This window comes from Stigmatopora argus, chromosome 11 (genome assembly GCF_051989625.1).
Source record: "Stigmatopora argus isolate UIUO_Sarg chromosome 11, RoL_Sarg_1.0, whole genome shotgun sequence".
Classification (NCBI taxonomy): domain Eukaryota; kingdom Metazoa; phylum Chordata; class Actinopteri; order Syngnathiformes; family Syngnathidae; genus Stigmatopora; species Stigmatopora argus.
The window spans coordinates 87,592-107,588 of NC_135397.1; the positions used below are offsets into that span (position 1 = coordinate 87,592).

At 57.8% G+C, this 19,997-nt stretch overlaps 3 protein-coding genes across 11 annotated transcripts; 1 reads left to right on the plus strand and 2 right to left on the minus strand.

The window, feature by feature from the left end:
• Positions 1-460: 460 nt before the first annotated feature.
• Positions 461-4,461, minus strand: LOC144084951 (uncharacterized). Its single transcript, XM_077613831.1, has 4 exons — positions 4,306-4,461; positions 2,458-3,070; positions 1,951-2,269; positions 461-1,798 (listed from the first exon to the last, which is right to left on the minus strand). The coding sequence occupies exons 2-4, from the start codon at positions 3,021-3,023 to the stop codon at positions 1,388-1,390; spliced, it is 1,296 nt and encodes a 431-aa protein (XP_077469957.1). The 5' UTR covers positions 3,024-3,070; positions 4,306-4,461; the 3' UTR covers positions 461-1,387.
• A 645-nt stretch (positions 4,462-5,106) lies between these two features.
• ncoa4 (nuclear receptor coactivator 4) lies at positions 5,107-9,462 on the minus strand. Of its 3 annotated transcripts, XR_013303957.1 has the most exons (11): positions 9,289-9,461; positions 7,761-7,884; positions 7,405-7,545; positions 7,204-7,292; positions 6,964-7,072; positions 6,767-6,892; positions 6,616-6,706; positions 6,020-6,579; positions 5,719-5,844; positions 5,442-5,650; positions 5,107-5,373 (listed from the first exon to the last, which is right to left on the minus strand). XR_013303957.1 is itself a non-coding variant. In XM_077613823.1 (10 exons), the coding sequence occupies exons 2-10, from the start codon at positions 7,881-7,883 to the stop codon at positions 5,368-5,370; spliced, it is 1,500 nt and encodes a 499-aa protein (XP_077469949.1). In that variant the 5' UTR covers position 7,884; positions 9,289-9,459; the 3' UTR covers positions 5,107-5,367. The 3 variants fall into 3 exon arrangements, 1 of the variants encoding a protein (XP_077469949.1); XR_013303956.1 differs by having other exon boundaries at positions 6,020-6,706; positions 9,289-9,462; XM_077613823.1 differs by having other exon boundaries at positions 5,558-5,650; positions 6,020-6,706; positions 9,289-9,459.
• A 1,679-nt stretch (positions 9,463-11,141) lies between these two features.
• Positions 11,142-19,823, plus strand: eml4 (EMAP like 4). Of its 7 annotated transcripts, none has more exons than XM_077613787.1 (24): positions 11,142-11,490; positions 12,168-12,326; positions 12,488-12,590; positions 12,844-12,975; positions 13,572-13,688; positions 13,808-13,836; positions 13,932-13,970; positions 14,087-14,210; positions 14,354-14,503; positions 14,577-14,646; positions 14,852-14,962; positions 15,051-15,146; positions 15,503-15,637; positions 15,725-15,857; positions 15,960-16,108; positions 16,190-16,315; positions 16,384-16,515; positions 17,335-17,402; positions 17,462-17,550; positions 17,698-17,795; positions 17,938-18,025; positions 18,113-18,211; positions 18,305-18,435; positions 18,802-19,823. In XM_077613787.1, exons 1-24 carry the CDS (start codon positions 11,466-11,468, stop codon positions 19,369-19,371), a joined length of 2,973 nt encoding a protein of 990 aa, XP_077469913.1. In that variant the 5' UTR covers positions 11,142-11,465; the 3' UTR covers positions 19,372-19,823. The 7 variants fall into 7 exon arrangements, with proteins under 7 accessions (XP_077469913.1, XP_077469914.1, XP_077469915.1 ...); XM_077613788.1 differs by having other exon boundaries at positions 13,935-13,970; XM_077613789.1 differs by having other exon boundaries at positions 13,811-13,836.
• The last annotated feature ends 174 nt before the right edge of the window (positions 19,824-19,997 follow it).

Sequence of the window (19,997 nt, forward strand, 5' to 3'; positions counted from 1 at the left end):
ATCATTTGATTCAGCTTGGGAAAGAGGAGGGCCACTGGTTTAGGGGGCCTTGGAGGAGCGCAGTTGGGCACCCCTCCCCGAGATGCCTTTCTTGGATCATTCTTGTCCTACCTGGCCTTTTGGCGGGAGCTGGCTACCGCGTGTCGTCTGTCGTTTCGAAGTTAAAGTCGACAAACCCTCTCCCCCCAAAAAACAAAACAACACATCAAATGGCAGCGTAGATACGCTGCCATTCGAAAAATAAAAGGGAAAACAACCCAAAAATGACGTTCAATGCGGTGCAGTCAAATGGGAAAAGGCATTCCACCCGTGTATACATTCTTTTAAAGTGGCGTCAGGTTGAAATGGGTTCCGTGCACTGCAACGGAAGGACCCGGCCAGGCAATCTGTGTTCTGAGATTAGAAAGGCGCCGGTTGCTCCAATCCTTTCCTTTCTCGAGTGAACAAATGGAACGAGTCCTTTCCTCGCCCAAACGCTTTATTACAAAATCAACACGTCCAGGATTTGTGCTAGTTAGCAAACACGACACAGATACAATACACAACAAAGAGGCTTAAGGACAACCACGGGCTTTTTTGTGTCTTTTTCAACCCAACTTTCAACCGCGACGACAATCGCAATTCTTCGGCCGAATTGACACCTCCGACGCCAGGAAAAAAACTGGCGCGCCGGCAAAGTGGTTTGGTTTCTTTCCTTTTTTTCTTCCGACGGCAACGCGGCGACGGGCCAAACCCACGGCGGGACTACCACATCAAAGTCGTCCTATGTCATCGTACCACCGGAATCAAGTCATAAGATAACATAGTTCGGTCGGCGAGTATCACGGCGCGAGAGTCGTCGTCAAACGACTTTGATCTTGTGGGGCGATGTAACATTTTCTGGCAGTTATTGCCAATCATTTGTAGGACTTTTTTTCCTTGTAATATTACAAGGCGGAAGGACTTTCTCAAAATAGGATTTCATCTTCGCCGTAATGTTATCAATGGGATGCTATTCATCCGGTCACATGAGCATTTTTTTTCCCAGTACGACGACGACGACGACGACGACCCTTTTCCGTCACGACGCGACTTTGATCTGGCAGCCCCGCATTTGTCCTCGTTCCCCTTGACCGCCAATTTGGCCACATTTAAGTAATCCTTCCTTCCTACCGGCGAACTTGACAAGATAACTGGGGGAAGACGCGCGTCGGCGTGCAGTCCGACCCGAGAAAGGTGTCCGTCCCATCGGCTTCATGCATACCACGACGCGGAGCGGACGAACGAACGAACCGAACGACCGAACGACCGAACGACCGACCGACCGACCGACCGAAGAACTAACCAACGAACGGGGAGGAGGGCGGACGGCGGTCCGGCTCTTCTTCCGGCGAGGAGCGGCTGGTCTTCAGTCGGAGTCGGACTCGATGGGCGCCGTCTCGTCCAAGACGGCCCTCTGCGGCAGGTGGGCCTTCTTGTGGCGGGAGAAACTGGACGAGTGCATGAAGGTCTTACCGCAGATGGCGCAGGTGAAGGTCTTGCTCTTGGCTTTGCTCTTGCAGCGCTTGGCGCCGCCGGGGGCACGGCCCGAGCGCTCGTCGTCGTCGTCCTCCTCCTCCTCCCCCTGCTCGTCCTCGGCGTCCCGCTCGCCCCCTCGCCTGGCGCGACGGCGGCGCCGATTCTTCTTGCACAGCGTGTAAAAGTTGGGCTTGTCGCGGGAGCACAGCTTGAGGCGGATCTTCAGGTCGGACGAGCTCTCCGCCACGTTCTCCTTGCCCGGCTGCGCGTAGCTGTCCAGGAGCTCCTTCACGTGCGTCACCTGCACGTACGCACGGACCAAAAATTCAGGACCGTCACACTCAAGTCAAGCCTCCAAATATCAGCCGCCCAAACGTTAGCGGACAAAATCTACCGCCCAAACGTTAGCGGACAAAATCTGCCACCCAATTGTTCATTGTTTTAGTAGCCCACCTGATGCTTGGAGAGCTGCGTGGACGTGCGGAAGCTCATGTCGCACTGCGGGCAGGCGTAGAACTTGTCACCGGACGCCGGCGGCCGACTCCGCCGCTTGGCCTTCTTGCCCTTGAGCGGCGGGCGACGGACCCCGTGGGGGGGCGGCGCCAGAGATGGCCCGTGGGGGGGCCCGCCGCCGCCCCCGCTCTCCACGCGGGCCTTTTTGTGGATGAGGCGGTGGCGCGAGAGGCTGGAGCTGTGGTTGAACTCTTTGCCGCAGATGTTGCACGGGTGGATGCGCCTCTTGCCGTGCAGACGCAGGTGGCTCCCCAACATCCTGACACGCAAACCAGAGAGAGCCTCAGAGTAAAAAGCCACCCGAGACCGAGCCCGAGACCGAGCCCGAGACCGAGCCCGAGACCGAGACCGAGCCCGAGACCGAGCCCGAGCCCGAGACCGAGCCCGAGACCGAGCCCGAGACCGAGCACCTCCCCATCCCCAACACCGGCCATCCCGTCGACCCACCTGCTTCCCTTGAAAGTGACGCCGCAGTGCTGGCAGGCGTAGCGCGCGTCCTGCCGCGTGGGGTCGGGCACGCGGCGGGCGGGCGCGCCGGCGGCCATCTTGGCGGCGTGCGTCTGCTGGTGGCGGTAGAGGCTGGAGGCGTGGCTGTAGCACTTGCCGCAGAAGCCGCAACGGTAGCGCCGCTCCTCGGGCTCCGAGTCGGCCTCGCCGGCGCCCACCTCCAGCAGGATCTGCCGCTCGTCCTCGTCCTCCTCCTCCTCCTCCTCGACCTCCTCCCCCTCGTCCGACTCCATCTTGATCTCCACGCTCTGCTCGGTCACCTCGCAGGGGTAGACCTCCTCGTAGGGCGCGAAGAAGGCCTCGTCGGCGTCCACCTTGAGCTGCTCGCCGCACGGCTCGGCGCCGTCGTCCGAGTCCTTCTTGACGCAGGAGATGGTGAACTTGGAGCCCGCCTCGGCCCACTTGACCACGTACTCGATGGGCTGCGTGTCCAGCTCCACCGTGATGAAGTCGGCGCCCAGCGCGTCCGCCTCGGAAACCGTCAGCTGCGCCTCCGGGTCCTCCATGGCGAGGCCCGGACGGGACGGGCCGGGCCGATCTCAGTGGCGGGCGGCTGAAAAAGGCCCGCAGAGTGGCCGTCAGGCCGGTCGGTGGCTCGCGGCGGCCCGGGCTAAAAAAAAGGCCCGCAAAGAGGCCGCAAGGTCGGTCGGTGGCTAGCGGCGGCCCGGGCTAAAAAAGGCCCCCCTTTAGCGTCGAGTGGACGCCAGCGAGCGGAAATGGTGGGGCATTTTTGGGCCCGCTCTACTGATTGCCTTGCTTTTAAAAAAAGGCTTAGGCTCAGACCAGGAATCTCGGGAGTTTTCTTTCCACCTGCGCCCGCCAGAGTCCATTTTTTTTCCCCTTCTTCCTCGACTATAAGTAGGGCTACTCCGAGTTTAGAGCCACGCTGGACCACTGCACGCGCCTCTCTCTGGCTTTGGACGTCCTTATCAAATGAAATATGACATACTGAGCAATGACTGAGTATTCTTGTCAGCTAATGCTTCTTCCAACAACCAATCCAAGTGGAGTCCTATTACTCGCACGTGTCGCTAGTCTTAGTCCAGCACAATTTTGGGCTACTCAACTGATTATAAAGAGTATGATTAGTATGATTTTCAGTGAATATAAATATTTTCTTTTTTAACTTGAGTACCTTTTCTTTTACTTGTACGCGAGCAACTCAGACTATTTACAAGTAACGCTTCCTCTAGTAACATAGAAGTATTCTGCTCTCTGTGAATCAGACGACCGGCGAGAGCTTTTGGGATGGGGCGAGGGGTCGCGTAGCCCTCTCTGGCTGGCTGCCTGCCTGCCTGGATGCTTGCTTCGAGGCCTTTGGACGCGGTCTCTCGCTGAAGCCAACGAACGGAGGAACGGAGGAACTGACAAACGGACGGACGGACGGACGAACGAACGAACCAAAAGACATCCCCGGGCCAGGGCCAGGCGGCGTGACGTCATGACAAAGGCGCGGGGGGAGGAAAGGGGGGCGGCTTGCCAAAGCCTAGCTGGATTTGTTCGGGTGGGCGACTCTCGTTTCCGACAGAACGTTCCAGAAAACGCTGCTAAAGACGGGGCTCGTCGCCCTGGAGCTGAATCCCTCTCGCGCCAGTCAAGTTCCAGAGCTCGACGAAAACGGCGGAATGATAGAGCAACACCGAACACCACCACCACCAACCCCCCTCCCTCCTTCCCTCCCTCCCTCCTCTGCCCTCTCCCCGTCTCGCCGTTTGTTGCACGCGGTGACTCGCAAAACGGACAAAAACGCCACGTCCGGCGGCGAACTTCGGCCTTCGGGCAACTCACCGAGCAGGAAAACGTCAAAGTCCGAGCTGAAGCTTGCCGGCGGAGACGTTCACAATAAACAGGAAGAAGCGGACGTGGACACAAAGCATTGTGGGAAAGGATGAAATGGTCGCCAGCGTCGGAAGCGCTTTGTCAAAATAAAAGCAGGCAGACTCCGAGTTCCGGAAAAGCTTGGAAAATGGCAAAACAACAAAATAAACCGAGGAAGAAGCAGCTCATAAAACCACAAAAGAAAAAAAAAATCCGTTAACCATCGTTAGCCACTCGTTGACTGTCGTTTAGGGGCGCCGGTGATACCGTGCCCAGTTAAGTCATTAGCTGCTATTGACGGCACGAGACTGAATGAACATTCGAAACTGGGGTTTGGGACGCCAATCCAAACGTGTAAAAGTGATGTACAGATTGAAAAGTGGCCTTAAATGGTCAAAAAACACGGGAACCCTTGAATTTTAGTCCAAGTGAGTGCAGTGTGTATTGGGCCGTTCCTGGCTTGGGTCACTTGCTCATTGATGCTACTAAACATCCGCCAACCCATCACACCATGATTGGATATGGGTCTCTACATTTGAATTTTGGGGGCCTTCGTAGGACACTTACTATCTCTTTCGCAACCATCACGGCTCACTTCCTGTGAATGTTTGTTCCGGATTGAAATGGATGACACGTCCTCTAGACACACTCATTGTAATTGAGGACCAAAGGAAGAAAAGAGCTCCGTTTGTCCGTGTTTCCATCGTATTGGAAAAGAATTTCCTAAGCCCGATAAATGTTTCGTTGGGCACAATTAAAGACACAAGTGGCCACATTAGCAGGAATTTTTATTAGCAGGGATTCCCCCCAAACACAAACGTATACTTGGCAAAAAAAATCAAATTGACTCTTGGATAATTGTGTTAAAAGTAGAAGTTGATTTGCCCATTCAAACAATTCCATCTGTAGAAGTTAAAAAGTGAGGCATTCCATGCCAAAAATAATTAGGTGACTAAAATGTGGGAGTTCAAGCAATTCATCTGGGAAGAGTCGTGGATGGATCCAAGCGGCACGGGCGCCACGCCACCTTCCTCAAACCTGGAAGAGCAAAAAGCAAGTCAACTTCAGCGCCAACTCCATCCGCCGCTAGCTAGGTGAGTACCGACCGGTTGAGGCAAAAGGCAAGACACCGAGTGAAAACGAGCCAGGCTCCTCTCGTTTGTCAAATGGCGCAAGGGAATGGGCTCAGACTAGGACAAGGTCAACTAAATCTTCATTTCACCTGAACGGAAGGAGGCCCACGGGTCCACTTCTCCCCGCCGCCGCCCACCACTCTGGAGACGGAGAAGGCGTCGCGGGTAGAGACCGCGCCCTCCTGTGACAAAAGGTCACGTTACGTCGCGTCGCGTCGGGTCGCCGCGCTAGCTCGCTCGTGGGCGCTACCTGACGCTTCTTCGCCAGCCATTTGTCATCCCGCTGGGCCGTTTCCTCCCGCTCCCCGGGCGACGGCGCATCCGGGCGTCCCTGGGGCTCGGAAGGGTGAAGCCACGCCTCCAGGATGGCTTCAACCTGCAGAGACCACACCCACCAATGGCTTAGAACTCAACGACAGACGTACGGTCAAGAGAAATTCAAATGAACACTCGCTCATTAAAAAAAAGGACCACGCGCTATCGGCACGCCGGCGCCGGCGGAGGCCAGACGGGCGCGTGGCGGAATCGGGGGACCCCACGCTAACGTTTACCTTTTGCTCTCGTTCTATGTGGCGTAGCGGCGGCGGGCAATTCTTGGCGCCGTCGGCGGAGAGACGGAGAGGGACGCCGTTCTTGTCCCGGTCGCCGCGCCTCATCAGCCAGGCGTCCAGCGCTTCCCGACCGCAGTTTTGGTCGCAGACGCACTCCGAGTAGCTGCCGCAGGGCTCGTTGGCGCGACACGTCTGCGGCAGCGGCGCCACTCGGTGAAGCCAGGCGTGCAGGTCGCCCGGGGACGGCGTCTTCAGGCACTTGAGCCGGCCCAGGTTCTCGATCTCCAACGCCGGGGCGCTCTGGCCCGGACAGGAGGAGCAGCCGGAGCCCGCCAGCCACCGGTCCGGTGAGCGGCTTTCGGAAAAAGGCTGCAGGAGCAGGCGTGGGGCCGGCGGGGGCCCGACGGCCGGGGAGGCGGTGGCGGCCAGCCACCGGCTCAAGTCGCCGCCCCGGCCGCCGTCCTCCTCGCGGCCGCCTCCGTGCTCCCGGTCTCGGGGCAGCCACCGGCTCAAGTCGCGGCTGGCGTCCTCGTCGCGGCCGGCGTCCTCGCCCCGGCCGCCTCCCTCGCCCCGGCCGCCTCCCTCGCCCCGGCCGCCTCCGTGCGGCCGGTCTCGGGGCAGCCACGTCTCCAGGTCTCGCAGCTGACCCCACGCTTTGAGGAAATCCACCGGCGCGTCACGGCCAGCCTGAACAAAGTCGCGCGGTCAGAGCGAGCCAAATGCAAGGAGCGCGACGGGCAGCCTGACCTGGTCCCGGCCCGCCGGAGCGGGGCGCCCGCTTTCCAGCAGCCAGTCGGCCAGATCCCCGCCCTGGAACTTCGGGGTCCCGTCGCAGAACTTTCGAGAGCCCGGCTGGAACTTCTCAGCCTCGCCCTGGACACCAAAGGTCGGGTTCACGGCGCGAAAGCGGCGACGGGCGGGACGGCGTCGGCGCGCGCCCGGACCTGGGGAGCCACGCTGCCGAAGGAGGTGATGGCGTCCCTCAGGGAACGCGAATCGGCGCTGAAAGTCATCTCGGGAGTCTCCTCCGGCATCAGACTCAAACGGGAAAACCTGTCGGAGGGGAGGAGGCGGCGGCATGGTCAAGAAAATGACCGAGGCATTGCACAAAGTTTCCCCCCCCCCCCATCGACTCGCTCAAGCGGACGCCGTTGGTTGGACTCAGTTCCAAGTAAGATTCTCACTTGTCAAGGCAGCTGGTCAGTTGGTTGCTGAGGTCGCTACTGTTGCTGCTCTGCAACTGCTGAGACATGGCCTCCAATTGTCCCAGCGTCTGAGAGCACAAGGAGGAGATTGAGCCCAAGCAACAAAGGCCTTTTGTCATCCAAGGAAAGAAAGAAGGAAGGAAAGAAAGGCCAGAGGAGCGCAGGGTCGGCCGAGCTCACCCGCTGGAGCCGCTGCGACTGCTGCTGCAGCGTTTCTGCCTTGACGTGTTCCAGCAGCTGAATCTGCGCCAGCAGCCACATCTCCCTGCAGCGTAGCGCCTCCTGCTGGCGGCTCACGCAACTCTGCAGCTGCCAGCGCGCCTGACAAAAAGACCATGGAAAAAGGAAATTGGGGTGAGCCGGCCGGTTGACTCCTAGCCGCTTCTCAAAAACAAAATTAAAAAGAAAATAAATAAATGTACAAAACGAACCAATTTATTTACAGTGGCAAAGGTCATGTTGACAAGAAGGGAGCCACAAGCAGCGTTGGCAAAAATAAGCACAGGTAACCAAGGTTCTGCTCAAACGGGATCTACCTCTCTGGCGTTGTCCTGGAGCTGTCGCTCGGCGTCTCCGATGGCGCCGATGGCATCCTCCAGCTGATCCTGGGCCAGCAGGCACCGCTTCAGTTCGCCGCCGCCGCCGCCCGCCGCGGGCATCCTGCGGCAAAAAGGCCACTTTTACCCCGACGCCGCTCAAATGCTTTTCAGACTGCTGGCTGGCTTCAATTGAAGCGACTTCATCGCTAGAAAAGGCCCAATCCTTTTGAAATGGGGAGGCGGCAGCAAATGAACACTCCATTTGCCACCATCCCTTCCGTCCACTTCAATGTGTGTGTTTTTTTTTCTTTCTCAACTTTGGATCACGGCTTATTGACTTTTCGGGGAACTTGAGTTTTCCCCAAAACATTTGCGGCGCTTATTTTCGGGCCCCACCGTAGCAGCATTCATTTGATCTGGCGGAAGGGCTTTGTTGACGTTTCAAAGTTCAATGGGGCGCCCCGGCCACGGGCGGGCCTTCTTATCGCCCGTCAACAGCCAGCTGACAGATAAGCGGCCGCACGCCATACTTTCAATGTTTCTGTTTACGTATCCCATCCATCCACGTGCTCTTTAACCAAAGGCCCATCGGGATCCTCTCCATTCTCGAAAGCAGCCAGGTCAATAATACGCGTCATCCACTAAATCCCACGTCAAACGGATCCGACGTCTGGCGCCGTCGAGGAGGTTATTTTAGGCGTCGCGATAGGACCTCCTCGGGGCCAGCGCCTCGCTAGCAGCTTGCCGACTTTGCCGGCAAAGGTGAAGCGAGTCGTTGCTATCTGATCTCTGGTTGATCATTAGTAGACGTCCAATCCATTTGAGGTGGAAGGAAGTCAACGGGGATTGGACGCCATAGCGCCGTCAATGTCACTGAGATAGGCGTTATCAATGAAGCACGTCCGAATTCGTAAGAAAAGGAATGGCAATCTACAGAAAAGGAATGACAATCTACAGGAAGGGATGGCGAACGTTCCCGTACTCGCGCAATTTCGCTGCCGAAATGCCATATTCTACATGTCATATAAAATGTCTGTTTCCAAAGAAACTTTTAGTGGGAGGAGCCAAGCCGACTGAGAAAGGGAAGACTCGGTGAAATCGGTTGTCATGACTCCACACTTTTTCGGACGGAATTTTTTGGAAATGATCCCAATCCCTTGATGCGTTTCCGTATGTTTGAGAAAAGGGCCAGGCGAATGGGGTGCTTCGGTTCGGCTCGGCTCGGCTTTTCGACCGACGGCCGCCATGATCTAGCGGCGGCCTGCACGTACGCCCGACCTCGTGACGTCACATCAGGGGGGGGGGGGGTCCACCCAAACAAAAATACATTTGTAAATCATCAATAAAAACAAGCTAAACGATGAAATAAATGGAGCGGAGGCTGGCCCCTATCGGTCAGCCGCTGCTGTCGTCGTGGTCAATAAACCGAACCGAACCAAGTGGACGGACCGAGAGAAATTCGACCCACGCGGCGACTCACAATGATTCACCGATCAAGAACGTTGTCAGTCGCTCGCTTACTTACTTAGCCGGTGATAATTGGCTTTAAAGTTTGGTAAAACGTCAGGGGCTGCTCTTGGAGACGCGTCGCCGCCGTCGTCGTCGTCGTGTTACTTGCGCTGTGCTAGCCTCTCGTATCAAGATCGCGTCCGGAAATGACGATGAGGCAGAGGGGGCGGTTCTTCTTCTCCCTTTCCGGCCCGAGCCCGGAAAGAAACGCCTTTGAGGGAGGCCTGTTTTTGACAGCCATTGTTAGACGACAAGCCCTGGTATCTGACTCGAACTGTTTTTATCTATATGAAACTAGAACTGACTTGTCGTCTTAACAAAAGGGCATGCTCAAATTCGAACAGAGACGACCAAAATACGCTGGGTTACTCCACAGAATATTTATTCCTAATATATATAAATCCAATTCAGAGCTGATCCCATCCAAAGCTCTGGTTCAAAAAGAACACATTTAAAACGAGTTGTCGTCCAGTTTTATAATACAAACATGAATAATGCATGAACGGATGAAATAAATGATGCTGAATGGTCCACGACGATCCAATGGCTCCGCCCTCTCCTGTGATCCTTCCAGATGCGTCCGTAACACTCGGCTCGCGCATGCACCTGTGGTTGTGCACGCATCCATCAAAGGCTAACCCTCTGCTCGCGCGTGTCACCAAACGAAAGCAATACAAAGCCCCCTGCTTCATTGTGGTGATGATGATGATGATTTATGTGCTCAGCGGGGGTGCAGAGGGGTCAGTTTGGGGGCAGCCATGCTTCACTGCGATGAACAAATCACACGATTAAAAGACGTCCCAGTCTTCACCGTGCATTTGTAAACTTCATTTAAAAAAAGAAAGAAAATAAGTATCGCTCCGTCGTAAAAGGCATCCCAATTACTCACTCCCCCATCAGGTGCATACATTTGTTATGATGGCGCTGCTGCGTCGTGGCGCGATCGGGAATGGATTAGGACCCAGTTGTGGGGAGGCAGGTGGGGACGAGGCAGTTAGCTTCAAACAAAAATAACTTTAATACTCAGAAGGGACCTTAGAAAACAAACGAGGACTTGTGAAAGCGGAAACGAAACCACATCGGAAACAGGAACAAACACAAGTGGTATCGAGGAGAAGGGTAGCGTGGCTGCATGGCAATGGAATTTACACAGTAACATCCAGGAGTTAGCAGGAGCATGCAGGACCATCCAACACTGATACTAAAACTCATTGGTGTTTCAATACAAAGTCAGGAAGTAATCAACAGATTGATTGCAGCTGCTCTGCCTTGACGGCAAGCCAGGAGGGACAAACGGGCCGCTGCTCCTGACATCCCTCTTACTCCCTCCCCCATCAGCTGCATACTTTGACCTCTCCTGGCTCTTGGCACGTGCCCACAGTGGGCCATGTTGGCGGGGGCAACGATCCCGTCAGAGGCGGGCACGCTTGCTCATTTTCTCCCTCAACAAAGACTGGCAATTTGACTGTAAAAAAAAGAAGTCTTGGAAAGAACAATTCACATGAATCCCCAGAGCATCACTGACGCCGGCGTTTATTGAAACAAACAAACAAACAAAAAAGATCCCTGGCCTGCTTAACTCATGGTACTCGTTTCCGACTTAATGTAAGAAAGAACATTTTGGTCGTTTTGAAGGAGTTGGATTGGTTTGGATTGGATTGGATAACTTTATTCATCCTGTATTCGGGAAATGTCATTATATATAGAGAGATATAAATATATCTCTCTCTATATATATAAACACGTACGCCTTTCCCGTCTGGCCAGTCGGTGAGTCGGTGGGAGCTCCGTCGAGAAGGCCTTCTCCCACCGCCGGGCACCAGGGGGCGCCAGCCGCGCGCTTGGCCCCCTCCCGGATGCGGGAGGAGTCGGAAGCCCGAGTTAGCACTTCCCTGCCCGCTCGCTCGCTGGTTGGTCTCGCTCCGTCCGTCCGTCTTCCCGCTCGAGTCGACGCAACTAGCTAGCGTAGGCGTCGCCAGCAGGGGCGGCTTCCTTCCGCGCTCCTTCCGCGCTCCTTCGGCCCTTCGGCCCTTCGGCCCTTCGGCCTTTTGGCCTTTTGGCTCCTCTCCGACCGGAGGGAAAGAAAGCGTCGACCACACCACCACAGAAGCCAGGGGGGAAGCCGGTGGGTCGGCTCGGCTTGGGACGCGCCACTCCGGGGCTCCCCCGTTTCCGTCCGTCCGAAGAGGGGACATGGAGGCGTTCGGCGGCAGTTTGGGTGAGTCCAAGGGTCAAAGTTCGCGCGCGCGCGGGAAAGGGAGGGAGGGAGGAAGGGAGGAAGAGAGGGAGCCTGCCTGCCTGCCAGCCAGCCAGCCAGCTCACTCGCTCGTGCGTGCATGCGCGCGCACGCGCACTCCAGACGAGCTGCATTCCTTTCCACGTGTCACCTCCGCCCCCTCCCCTCCCCTCCCCTCCCTTTCCCCTCCCTTCCTCTCTTCTCCTCTTCTCCCCTCCCCCGGTACCAGACGAGCGGATCCATCGCGACCACCGACCGAAACGAACCGTCGGCCCAAACGAATCCGCCTGTAGTATCCAATACAGTGGTCTCCAAACTATTCCACTGTGGGCCGCAGTGGGTGCGGGTTTTCATTCCAAGCCATAAAGAGGACACCTTTTCACCAATCTGGTGTCCTACAAGTGCAATCAGTGGATGGCAGTCAGGTGCTTCTTGTTTTCTGCTCAAATCTCATTGGTCAAACTGTTTATGCTGGATCGGTTGGAACAAAAACCTGCACCCACACCGGTCCTCGGGGACCGGTTTGGGGACCCCTGATCCAATAGAATGGTTGAATTCCCATGCAGCCAGGGATCGGGCGGAGGCGCCCCGAGCCGAAAGTGGGGGGCCGACGGCTCCGGCGCCCCTTCACCGAGCCCGCCTACGTTTTTTGCGTGCAGACGGCAGCGCGGCGTCGGGCGCTTCGGACGTCCACGAGCGTCTCTGCGCGCTGGAGCTTCGCGTGCAGCAGCAAGAAGACGAAGTGACGGTGATGAAGGCGGCCCTGGCCGACGTCCTTCGCCGATTGGCCGCTTCCGAGGACGCCGGCAAAGCCAAAGGTGGGCGCCCAAAGGGGCGAGGGGGGGGGACTCCCTTTTTGCGGAGGAGCGATCGTCGGGACGGGCGAGCGATCGCTCCTCCCCTTGGTTTGTGCCCAAATCGCACCATCCGGAAGGCCCAAGCCCGTCCGTGTGCCCGACGACGTGCTCTTGCGCTTCAGGCGGGACTTCGTCGAACCCGTGCGTGGCCAACGGAGGAACGGCCGCCTTGCGAAAGACCAACTCCAGGAAGGAGATGCTGTCGTCGTCCGCCACCGCCAGGAGGTAACGCAAAGCGAGAGGGGAGCGCGCTCGCGCCTTGGCTTTTTTCGATCCGCAGTATAAATCGGAGGATCGTGGAGGAAAAAAAATGGCCAAAATGAACAAAAGCTAGCCGCGTTGCACTGGATGAGAGATCCGATTCTGGAAAGGAGAAGAGCGTATTTTCCCGCTGGTCCCGTAACCCGGGCGGGCCCTGAGCCGCCGCCGCCGCCCGTGCCCGCGGCTCCGCCCCACCCCCGTCTGCGTGTGTCCACAGCGGAGTGTCCGACCCCAGAAAGGAGGCGCGGGGCGCGCGGAGGAGCGGCGCTGGCGAGGAAGCTCCTCCCCCGCACGGAAACCGGCCCGGGGACTCCAGTAAAAGCCAGCCTTTGCCGCCCCCGGCCAAAAGGTCCCCTTTGACCCGGCCGAAGCCACTAACCCGCCTTGGCCGCCTTGGCCGCCTTGGCCGCCTTTCTTTCTGCCGGCCAGCTCGATTCCCGCCCCTGACGGGAATCGAGCTGGCCTTCCGCCGCACGTTAAGGGGTCTCCTCGCTTCGGGGCGGGGGCCCGCCTGCCGAGATCCCCCTTCCGCCCCTTTGGACCGGGAAGCTCGGCGTGGAGCGACGGCGACGTCCGATCCACTTTGAGCTTAATCCTCCCGCTCAAAATGGATGGGATGTGGACGAGTGTCTTTCTTTTCTTTTCTCGAGGTTAGGGCAATACTTGGACGTGAAAATAAATCAATGCATCAAAAATCTTTTTTTTTTTTTAAATTTCCCCCATCCTCTGAAAATCGATCGACCGATTTCCAATCTTGCGACGCGTCGCTAGGCCCAATGGATGGGACAAAAGCGCAAAGAACATTTTTTTTTTTGGCCGAGAGTTCCCGTCCTTCCGGTTTTCCTTCCTTCCATCTTTCCTCGGGTCCTTCCCTTCCACCGTGTTTGGCCGGATTCCCGACGCCGAGCCGCCGCCGCGCCTTTCTCACGGGCGTGTCGACCGCAGGGGTCCGAGGCGCTCCCGAAGCGGCGCGCGGGACGGCGGCGAGGACGGCCGAAGCGCGCCGGTCAAGGCGCCCTCCTCCTCCAGGCCGCCGGCCAAAGCGAGCAAGAACGCCGACAGGTAGCCGGCCGTCCCCGCGGGGAAGTCCGCCGTGGTTTTGGGTGGGTGGCGAGGTGCTTGGCCGCACGTGTGCTTTGCTCTGACCCCGACCCGGGCGCTGGCGCCACCTCTGCTTGCAGCAGAACTAAAGACGTGGCGCTCGGTCAAGGTAAACGCGGGAAGTGGCCGCCGTCGCCCGAAACGGAGCGGCGCCCGGTGCCGGGGGGCCGTTGGCTGACCGTGACCGTGTTCGTTGTCTCAAAGCAGCCAAACTGTCCACCCGGGAGAAAAACAGCCAAGCGGGTGAGTGGAAGAGACGGAAGGAAAAAATGGCACCCTTTTCAATGGCCTTTCGTCCCAAACTGAATTTTTCTTCACCGGTCTTTGCAAATGTTGTGTGTGTGTGCGTGGATGGGCAGAGGGAAACCACATCAAGATGTTCATGCGCGGACGCCCCATCACCATGTTCCTGCCGTCCGATGTGGAAAACTACGACGACGTCCGCACCGAACTTCCCCCGGAGAAGCTGAAACTGGAATGGGTGTATCCTTTCTTCCGTGGCGTGGCTCTCTTGGCCAAGGAAATCTCCATCCGTCCGTCCGTCCGTCCGTTGTCCAGCGCCGGCCGCTCTGGCGCGCGCTTCCCGGCGCTCCTCTTTTTTTTGTCCCTGAGCGCCCAACCCTCAGCTACGGCTACCGGGGGCGAGATTGCCGATCCAACGTGTGCCTGCTGCCCACCGGCGAGACGGTCTACTTTGTGGCCTCCGTGGTGGTCCTCTTCAACCAGGACGAGCGCACGCAGCGTCACTACCTGGGCCACAGCGACTGCGTGAAATGGTGGGTGACGAGCCGAGCCCGGTTGACCCCGGCCGACCCTTTGGCTCACCGCCGCTCTTTTTCCGGCCCCAAGTCTGGCCCTCCACCCTGACGAGATCCGCGTGGCCACGGGACAAATTGCCGGCGTGGACAAAGACGGAAGGGTGAGTGGGGCCGCTTTTAAAAGGGATGGCTGAAATGTGGGACTTTTCTTTGAAATCCGGTGCTTGAGTGCCATTTTGTGCTCTCTCACTCTCTCTTTCTCTCTCTCTGGCTGTCTCTCTCTCTCTCTCTCTCTCTCTCTCTCTCTCTCTCTCTCTCTCTCTCTCTCTCTCTCTCTCTCTCTCTCTTTCTCTGTCACTCTCTCAGGCCGTGCAGCCACACGTCCGCGTTTGGGACAGCGTCAGCCTGTCCACGCTGCAGGTGCTGGGCTTGGGAACCTTTGAGAGAGGCGTGGGCTCCTTGGCCTTCTCCCGAGCCGTGAGTGCCCACCCAAAGCCAGCCTCCCTCCCTTTGCCCCCCCCTCCCTCTCTCCCCCTCCCTCGCTCACGCCACTCAACCGGCGCAGGATTCGGGTCAGCACCTGGCCGTCATCGACGACTGCAACGACCACATGTTGACCGTTTGGGACTGGCAGAAGAAGTCCAAGATGGCCGAGATGAAGGTGCCCCACTCAAAGTCGGCTTTTTTGCGGAGGGTTTTTCCATTGAGTTTTTTTTCTACCTGCCGTTTTGTCATTTTGCATTTGCGTGCTGTTTTTACCGGTCTTTTTCCAAAGTCTTTGGCTTTTTTCCCCCCTCGCTGTTCTTTTTCCACGCTGATCTTAGTTTGGCCCTTTGCCTCGGATTCATTAGCTCTCTTTGTTTTGAAATATTTTTGGTCTTTAAAATGATTTTCTCAGATGATTAGATTTTTTTGGGTCGTCATTTTCCCGCAGTTTGGTATTTTTCTTTTTTTGCCGGGTGTTTTTTGCCTTTCCCCCCCTTTGGTAAGCAAAGTGAGGCTCGTGTCTTCCTCCAGACCACCACCGACGTGGTCCTGGTGGTGGACTTCCACCCCGCGGAGGGCGACACCATCGTCACCTGCGGGAAGTCGCACATCTTCTTCTGGGCCTGGAGCGGCAACTCGTTGGCTCGGAAGCAGGGCATCTTCGGGGTAGGTGGCGGTGGGCGTCGCTCTCGCCGCTCGCCGCTCGCCCGCTGCTCACTTGCCGCTCTCCTCTCACGACGGGCGCCGGTCCAGAAATACGAGAAGCCCAAGTTCATTCAGTGCTTGGCCTTCCTGACCAACGGCGACATTCTGACCGGAGACTCGGGGGGCGTCCTCCTGGTGTGGACCAGAAACGTGGCAGAGACCCCCGGGAAAGGCCCTCGAGGTACAACGGGGAAAAAGTCTTTTCCATTTTTGCAAGACCGCCCTCTTTGCTGGCTTTCCAAAAAGCCCCGCCGGCTAATGGGTCCTCTCGGCCCGATGGCAGCCTTTCAGATCAGTCGGCAGCTGAGAGGTCACGAGGGCAGCGTCTTCTGCTTGTGCCGGACCAGGAACGGCGGCGTGCTGAGCGGCGGCGGCAAGGACCGCAAAGTTATCTTGTGGGACGCCCACGTCCGAGCCCAGCGGGAGCTGGAGGTCCGCCTCGCCGCTCGCCCCTTTGCGCCGCTGCCGCCGCCGACCCAAACCGAGAGGCCACTCATTTTATACCTCCAAAAGGTTCCGGAGCAGTACGGCAGCATCAGGGCCGTGGCCGAAGGGAAGGGAGAGCAAATCCTGGTGGGGACCTCGCGAAACTTCATCCTCCGAGGGACCTTCGGCGACGGCTTGACGGCGGAGGTGCAGGTTAGCCAAGCCCATCCCCCAAAGCGGCCCTCCAGAGCGTGACGACGCCTGGTGGCTGTCTCCCGCAGGGCCACACGGACGAGCTGTGGGGCCTGGCCTCGCACCCATCCGAGGATTTGTTCCTGACGTGCGCTCAGGACCGCCTGGTGTGTCTGTGGGACGCCGCCCGTCACAAGTTGCAGTGGAGTCGCAGCGTGGAGGTGAGCCCTGGCGGGAGGGATGGAGGGAGGGAGGGAGGGTGAGAGGGAGAGAAAGAGAGAAAGAGAGAGACAGAGAGGGAGGGAGCGCCGGAGCAATGGGCCGAGGCCTCGGGGCCAGCCAGGGAAGGCAAAACTTCCATTGTTGACCAAATTGGCTGTTTTTTTCTTCTCTTTCTGACATCCTCCATATCTGCCGGTTTAACGCCCACCAGCGGACGGGCTGGGAACTGCGTGTGTAGAATTCGAGTGCCAGAACAAAATGATTATCACAGTGGAATCTGATCCAAAACGGAATCAACGTCACCGTGACTGTCAGATAAATAACCCAAAGGAAATGATCACAAATGCCACCTTTAAAAAACCCCACCTGGGTTCCGCGGTCTTTTTTTTTGTCCTTCGTTTGGGCCTTCTGCTCCGTAGCGATGTTATGATGGGGAAAGGATTAGGACCCAGTCGCGGGGAAGCAGGTGTTGACGAGGCAATGAGCTTCAAAACCACAACTTTACTAACTTAGGAGGGACTTTAACAAAACAACGAGGACTTGTGAAACGTAAACGAAACCAAACCGGAAACTGGAAAACAAGTGGTATCGAGGAGAAGGGTAGCGTTTAGGCGGTGACATCCAGGAGTTTGCAGGAGCATGCGGGACGATCCGACACCGATACTACTAAAACACATTGGTGTTTCAATACAAAGTCAGGAAGTAATCCCAGATTGATTGCATTGCAGCTGCTCTGCCTTGACGGCAAGCCAGGAGGGACAAACGGGCCGCTCCTGACAAGCCACGTTTCTTTTTTAACCAATCTGCCCTTTCTCCAGGAGCACGGCCACTGCGCCGACTTTCATCCCGGCGGAGGCGTGGTCGCCATAGGAACGCACTCGGGAAAGTCAGTGTGTCGCCGGGGAGGGGGCGGGCCGCTAGGCGGGGCTAACTCCCGCCACGCAGGTGGTTCGTGCTGGACGCCCAGACCGCCGACCTGGTGGCCATCCACACGGACGGCAACGAGCAGCTGTCCGTCGTGCGCTTCTCGCCAGGTGAGGAAGGCGGCCGTCCAAATGGCCGGCGGCGGCGGCGGCGGGCTCCATTCTCCGAGCCGTACCCGGAGACGAGACGAGCTGGCTTTCTTTGCTCGGCCACGCCCGGCCGGGCCGCTAAATTTGGGGTTGTTCTGCCACACGCAGACGGCGCCCTGCTGGCGGTGGGCTCTCACGACAACCTGATCTACGTGTACAACGTGGGGGAGCGTGGACGCAAGTACGCCCGCTACGGGAAATGCTCCGTGAGTCCGACCTCCGTTTGGCTTTGTTGCCATGGCTCTCGTTATAATCCAATTTTTGTTTTCTTTCTTTGTTTGGGCCTGATGCCCGGTCGTACCTTTTACGGGGACCCGGTGGCGCGACGACGACGACGGCCGCTTCCAGGGTCATTCCAGCTACATCACCCACTTGGACTGGTCGCCCGACAACAAGTTCATCATGTCCAACTCCGGAGACTACGAGATTCTCTACTGTGAGTGGCGCCTCGGCTCTCGCCGCACCGCACCGCACCGCACCGCACCACGCGGCGCCGGGCTAAAGTGCGCTGACGTCGCTTCAGGGGACGTTGCCAACGGCTGCAAGTACATCCGGAACCGCTCGGACTGCAAAGACATCGACTGGGCCACGTACACGTGCGTGCTCGGCTATCACGTCTTCGGTGGGTGCGCCCGCTCCGTCGCTCCGCCCCTTTCCCTCAAGCGTGCGGCGAGCCAGCCGGCCAGCCAGCCAGCGCTAACCCTTCCGCCCTCAGGCGTGTGGCCGGAGGGCTCGGACGGGACCGACATCAACGCCTTGGCGCGCTCGCACAACCGCAAGGTCTTGGCTCTGGCCGACGACTTCTGCAAAGTTCACCTCTTCTCGTACCCGTGCTCCACGGCCAAGGTGAGCTCAAAGAGGGGAAAAGAATTCAAGATCCACTGGCTCGGGGGTGCCCGACGGCGGTCCCGGGGTGCCTCGACCGCTGCGTGCGTGGCCCAGTCCCTTCTCCAAAGTCCCACCCTCCTCTGGCACACCCGAATCCAACGATCGACCGATTGGATTCAGGTGCGGTAGAGATGGAAAAGAGGGTGAAGAACGGAGCGGACGGGGGGCCCCAGAGGAGCCGAGTCGGGCACCCCCGTGGGCCAAAAAGCGCGCCTTGCCATCATCGCCGGGGCTAAAAAAAAAAAAAGTCATTTGCGTGGGCCGGCCACAGTTCCTACCTCATCTCCCCCGCCGTCTTTGCCGTCTTTGCCGGCTTTCTTTCAGGCTCCCAGTCACAAGTACAGCGCTCACAGCAGTCACGTGACCAACGTCAGCTTCCTGCACGACGACGCTCACCTGGTGTCGACGGGCGGAAAGGACACCAGCATCCTGCAGTGGCGACTAGTGGACAAGAGCAACGCCTGCGCCGAGCTCGCCGCTCACGGCCCGTCCGGCCCCGGCGGCGCGGCTTCGGGTGACGCCCTCGGCGGCGACGCCCCTGGTGACGTCCCCGGTGGCGAGGCCTCGGGAGACGGCCCTGTCGACGCCCCTGACGACGCCCCTGGCGACGGCCCTGGCGACGGCCCTGGCGACGGCCCTGGCGACGGCCCTGGCGACGGCCCTGGCGACGGCCCTGGCGACGGCCCTGGTGACCCCCCTGGTGACCCCCCTGGCGACGCCCCTGACGACGGCCCTGGCGACGCCCCTGACGACGGCCCTGGCGACGGCCCTGGTGACCCCCCTGGCGACACCCCTGACGACGCCCCCGGCGATGCCCCCGGCGATGCCCCCGACGGAGAGCCTGTCGGCCACGCCCCCCCGCCCTTCGTTGACCACGGCGCTCTCACCGTCTGAAAAGGGTTCGGTGAGATGTCCCAACAAATGTGCTTTGCCTTCAGGTGGGAGTGGGAGTGGGTTAGGTGGGGTCCAGCGACCGTTCTGTTGCCCACTTTGCAGAAGTGAGGGTTTTGTTGTTGTCATTTTATATTTTTTCTTTTCTTTTTTAAAATTTCCCATCCTTTTTGATGATCATTTTTGGGGGGAAGGAAGGGCAGGCAAAGGGTTTTTCTCAAGACTGTTGATTTTTTTTCTTTTTTCGAAGAATGTTGCTTTAGAAACGTCATTTTTCTTGGGCTAATTGCTTTTGTAAGAGGGGCCACTAGATGGTGCTAAAATCATCAATTGCAAAAAGCCTCCCCATTTTCCCATTTTATCTCCTGATGACCCCAACTTGTTTCTTGACTTTTGTTTGTTTGTTTTTCCCCCCCACTCTGCCTTGATTTACAAATAAGAACAGCAAAAAATGACGGCTTGGGTTTTTGTCTGCCAGATTTGACTCTTTTCATTCATCTGCTTAGTCAGAGCGCTCAACTTTTGTAGATAAAAGCGGAACTTCAACTTCTATAATTTCGTTTGGATGGCTTTGCTAAATTTGCCCTGCTTTTTCAAGTCCAAGTGGTCTCAAGGCGCTTCCAAAAGAT

Bases quoted from the DNA above. Each gene is read 5' to 3' on its own strand.
- LOC144084951 (XM_077613831.1), bottom strand. From the start codon at position 3,023: ATGGAGGACCCGGAGGCGCAGCTGACGGTTTCCGAGGCGGACGCGCTG. The intron at 2,270-2,457 runs GTGGGTCGACGG...TTTGCGTGTCAG, and splicing joins GTCACTTTCAAGGGAAGCAG to GATGTTGGGGAGCCACCTGC. The intron at 1,799-1,950 runs GTGGGCTACTAA...GCGTACGTGCAG, and splicing joins CGCAGCTCTCCAAGCATCAG to GTGACGCACGTGAAGGAGCT.
- eml4 (XM_077613787.1), top strand. From the start codon at position 11,466: ATGGAGGCGTTCGGCGGCAGTTTGG. The intron at 15,638-15,724 runs GTAGGTGGCGGT...GCGCCGGTCCAG, and splicing joins GGAAGCAGGGCATCTTCGGG to AAATACGAGAAGCCCAAGTT. The intron at 17,796-17,937 runs GTGAGTCCGACC...GGCCGCTTCCAG, and splicing joins CCCGCTACGGGAAATGCTCC to GGTCATTCCAGCTACATCAC.
- ncoa4 (XM_077613823.1), bottom strand. From the start codon at position 7,883: ATGCCCGCGGCGGGCGGCGGCGGCGGCGAACTGAAGCGGTGCCTGCTG. The intron at 7,073-7,203 runs GTGAGAATCTTA...CCCCTCCGACAG, and splicing joins CTGACCAGCTGCCTTGACAA to GTTTTCCCGTTTGAGTCTGA. The intron at 5,651-5,718 runs GTAGCGCCCACG...CTTTTGTCACAG, and splicing joins GGCTGGCGAAGAAGCGTCAG to GAGGGCGCGGTCTCTACCCG.